The sequence below is a fragment of the Gambusia affinis genome, linkage group LG17, assembly GCF_019740435.1.
Source record: "Gambusia affinis linkage group LG17, SWU_Gaff_1.0, whole genome shotgun sequence".
NCBI classification, from domain to species: domain Eukaryota; kingdom Metazoa; phylum Chordata; class Actinopteri; order Cyprinodontiformes; family Poeciliidae; genus Gambusia; species Gambusia affinis.
This window is the reverse complement of record NC_057884.1, coordinates 505144-509009: the sequence shown is the minus strand read 5'-3', so window position 1 is coordinate 509009 and position 3866 is coordinate 505144. Positions and strand designations below refer to the sequence as shown.

Genomic DNA, 3866 nt, shown 5'->3' with positions numbered 1-3866 from the left:
CTGCTGAATGTGGGTTTGTTCCTCTGGATCTTCACTCTGATCCTCAGCCAGTTCAGAAGTCTGAAGTTTTTCTTTCCCCAACACCAAAGTTTCCCCCAGAAAACCTGCTAAGCCCGGTGGTTGGGTGGTAGGACAGTCATTCATCCAGCAGCCCGTTGTGTTTTTGAGTTTAAAAAATGTTTCAGATTGACAGGAAATTAGAAAATATCACTAGATAATCATGTGTTATAGAAAGATTGGAAGAGTAACACCTGAACACCAACTATAAAGCCTTAAAAATGCAAACATTTTTAAAAAATGATTAAATAAGCAATGCTTAGCCTGGTGGAAACCCTGCCAACACCATTAGGTCCAGGTCTGGGACACACTTGCCAGAACCCACAATGCTACAAAATTCATACAGAATTTGTGACGAAACATCAACTTTTAGAACTTTTTTTCTTCATTCTGTCTTTTTCTTGTCAGAAATGTGCAAACTGCTATTTGGCTGGCAGCTAATTGTGATTGAAAAACAGAATACATCTTATGATTAAAACAATAAAAAATGTATTAGGCAAAAAAAGGAGTAAATGTTTATACTTCAATTTTTTTCTCATCTTCTCTCCAACATTCTGAGGACCCGCAGGGGACCACGGCCCCCACTTTGAAAAACACTGTTCTAAAGTGCAGCACCAGGTTAGAAACAGACACTTTGGTTGTTTAACAAAAACACCTGTAGCTAACTGGACCACAGCTGGAGCAACTGATCAAATTTAGTTACCCGATTGTATTCAGTGTAAAAAGACTTAACCAACCAGGGCCTTCCTACAATTCAATTTGATTCTCATCAGCACACCGTCTGCAAATTCTCCCATTGAGCTCGATTTCAACCGGGCCAATCCGCAAATTAAAATAAATCAAATGTTGAAACAAATGTAAAAATGATTAAGTGTTAATTATTTTGGAGATAAAAAGGTAATTTTGCCACTTTCTGAGTTGCAGTTTGTTCTTTTAAAAAGTACTAGTTCTACTTATGTGGAAATAAGTCATAAGTGAGATAATTTTTCAGCAGAACTTCCACATTTTCATCAATGTTAAGCAATTTACTTAAAACAATCTATACGTTTCATCTTATTTCAAGTGAACTAAGAGCATTAGAACCTAGACAAAAATACTTGGTAAGATTGTGTTTTTAAGACTTACCGCAATTACTTTGTCATTGCACAAAGACACAACAGTGAATTTGGCAACAAAATGCTTGCATACCAGAGTATACAGAAAAAAATACTGAAAATCTATAAGTGGGCCTATGGATATACAAAACTGGTTCAGGTAAGACAAAAAAATTAATAAAATAAATATACACATATATAAAACTTAGCATTTTGAAATAGTCTTATTTATTTATTTGGATTATTGGGGTTGAGCAATCTGATGGCCAATAGGAGGTCACTATTTGGTTGTTGTACAGTGGATGCTGCAGCAATCTCTTGCCAGACGCTAACCGTTAGCAACATCAGCTAACGTGAAATCTTTTCCTCAGCAGCTTAGTCGTTGGTTCATTCTGCTGATTTCTTCCATCTTTCCTTCTGGAACTACAAACATCAGACTGGACACTCTGTGGTAAACTGCTTCTTATTTATTCCAATTACCACCAACGCTGGATAAATCTTCAGAGGGAATATAAAAACAGCACTGAGCTGACTGACAACATGCGATGTCTGCTCAGCGCCTGCAGTTCATCTGGTGAGGGCGAGCGGGGCGAGATGGGTCCATACTGGGTCCATGCTGGTTGAACTGGAGACTAGCTCTTTGCTCGTTTGGATGTGAACACTGTGTCGTTGTGGCCTTCTCTGTTTCGGGCGATCTCCACAGCAAAGAACTGGACTCTGGTGGCTGAAATCACCAAAAACATGATATTCACTTTCTGCCCGGAGAGACGCCGTTTGGTCCACTGCGACATTCCCAACTCACCAAATATGGTGTTGTCCTCGCTGTAGTCCTTCTCACAGTCCAGACGCAGCAGGGTGCCGTAGTTGAAGTCCTCCACGACTCCCTCAAACTGGTTGCAGAAGGGGCGCCAGGTCTGGGTGTGCAGCAGCAGTGGGACGATGTTGATCCAACCGGTGAATATGAACAAGAAAAATTAAATCATGCAAATCTCATCAACAGTTATTATTCACTTTAGATTCATATTTCTTGTTTCACTGCAGACGTTATGATCCCTGGAGTCATTTTTTTTCTTCTAAAAGAATGTCTTCGATATGACCGAGAAACGGACTGAGGACGCTGGAATCCTCTGGAACATTCCGCTGCAGCAGAACCAAACTGACCTGCTTGGCCTCGTCTGACTTCAGGTCCTTCTCTTTCAGCCGCTTCACGTCCAGGTCTTTGAAGGTTTCTCTGAAACTGGAGTAGATCTGGTCGTCCACCTTCGTCAGCTTCAGGAACTTGGGATCGACGGATGAGATGAGCTGAAAGAGAAGGAGAAAAATGTCGGAATCTGGAAGGGAACGCGGGCGGTGTGATCGGTTGTTAGCGGGGCAGTCGGATCGTTACGTTGAAGTAGACCTCTGCGTGGTTGTAGGCCTTCATCGCCCACATGACTTCAAGTCGGGGCTGAAAGAGCAGAAAGGTGGATCAGTGTTTCACACACACACACACCAGTCTGGGTGTGACGGAAGAGACTCACGTCATTTCCGTAAGCTTCCGCCGGCAGAGACAGAGCGTGTGCAGCCGCCGAGGCTCCCTCCACCCCCTGGAAACAAACACACACACACACACACTGCTGTTAAGATGGATGCAGCAGCCGGAGAGGAATCAGAGTGTGTGTTTCAGTAGTTGTGATTCTGTGTGTGTGTGTTTCCTGGACCATCAAGAACTTTAACTGAATCGTGCTGCCACCAGTGCAGAGCTTGTCTAACGCTGCCAGCAGTCTAACAGTATATGTGGTGGAATGTGTAGATCATGGGGCTTTGTTGTCATTCAACTGCATATTTACAATGTACGTATTGGGCGAAATTTCACTGCAAGGCTCCAATAAAAGTAAATCAAATAAAAAATAACAAAAACAGAAACGGGAGTGCTGAGATTACATGTTTATCTGAGTATTCCCCCTTCAGACTGCTTGGGACAGCTGGAAAAATTGTTTTCCAGAGAAGAAGAGGGGAACACTGGTGGGAGCCACTACGTGGGGCTGCTGCTCATCTGAAGAAGTGGGCTTCCTCCCAATTTTGCCGAAAACACCACCATGAAACCACCATCTGAAAACCACCATGAAACCACTATGAAGCCATTATGAAGACCAGAACACTGAAATGTTGGACCTGTGATCAGGAAGCTCCCAGCTTCAGGGGAAACGTCCTCTAAATCTGGACATGCAGTTCCTCAAAGACCACTGTTTGTCTGCTCCTCAGTCTCCACACGTGTTTTCGCTAATTCTCGCGGTTCTTCGCTTAAACTCGGTCCCTACTGCTTTTTTTTCACACAGGGACTCCGTGTCCTCTGACCAGGACCAGCTCACAGACAGACACGTAACACACAGTACATGAAAACACAACAGTGTTTTATTAAAGTCCTACCAGAGATGATAGTCCCTCATGCGACGCCATCGTTTTTCCAAACAAAGATCGTCTAATGGCTAGATGTATCACTCCATGTCTCCGGATAAAACCCGAGTTTTAAAACAATGTCTGAAAATTAGGTCAGTGTAATATTTTTATATTATAACAGTCTTCATCAAGCTGCCACAAGTAGTCCTGTTAAAAGTCTATTTAAAATTCCAGTTACTGGAGTGACAAATTCTTCACTTGAGCACAGAGTGAGTCATCTGAACATTTTAAGCCTTTGTGTTAAACTATGACACTTCGTGTCGTCACAGGCCTTCT

General features: G+C 42.6%; 1 protein-coding gene across 1 annotated transcript; it reads right to left on the bottom strand.

Moving 5' to 3' along the window:
* Positions 1-1603: 1603 nt before the first annotated feature.
* pbdc1 (polysaccharide biosynthesis domain containing 1) lies at positions 1604-3743 on the bottom strand. Its single transcript, XM_044095942.1, has 6 exons — positions 3561-3743; positions 2672-2737; positions 2539-2598; positions 2313-2453; positions 1954-2065; positions 1604-1875 (listed from the first exon to the last, which is right to left on the bottom strand). The coding sequence occupies exons 1-6, from the start codon at positions 3588-3590 to the stop codon at positions 1784-1786; spliced, it is 501 nt and encodes a 166-aa protein (XP_043951877.1). The 5' UTR covers positions 3591-3743; the 3' UTR covers positions 1604-1783.
* Positions 3744-3866: the final 123 nt, after the last annotated feature.

Excerpts from the sequence above, each read along its gene's own strand:
- pbdc1 (XM_044095942.1), bottom strand. The coding sequence starts at position 3,590 with ATGGCGTCGCATGAGGGACTATCATCTCTG. Across the intron at positions 2,454-2,538 it reads ACGCAGAGGTCTACTTCAAC|CTCATCTCATCCGTCGATCC; the intron begins GTAACGATCCGA and ends CTTCTCTTTCAG. Across the intron at positions 1,876-1,953 it reads CGAGGACAACACCATATTTG|CCACCAGAGTCCAGTTCTTT; the intron begins GTGAGTTGGGAA and ends TGGTGATTTCAG.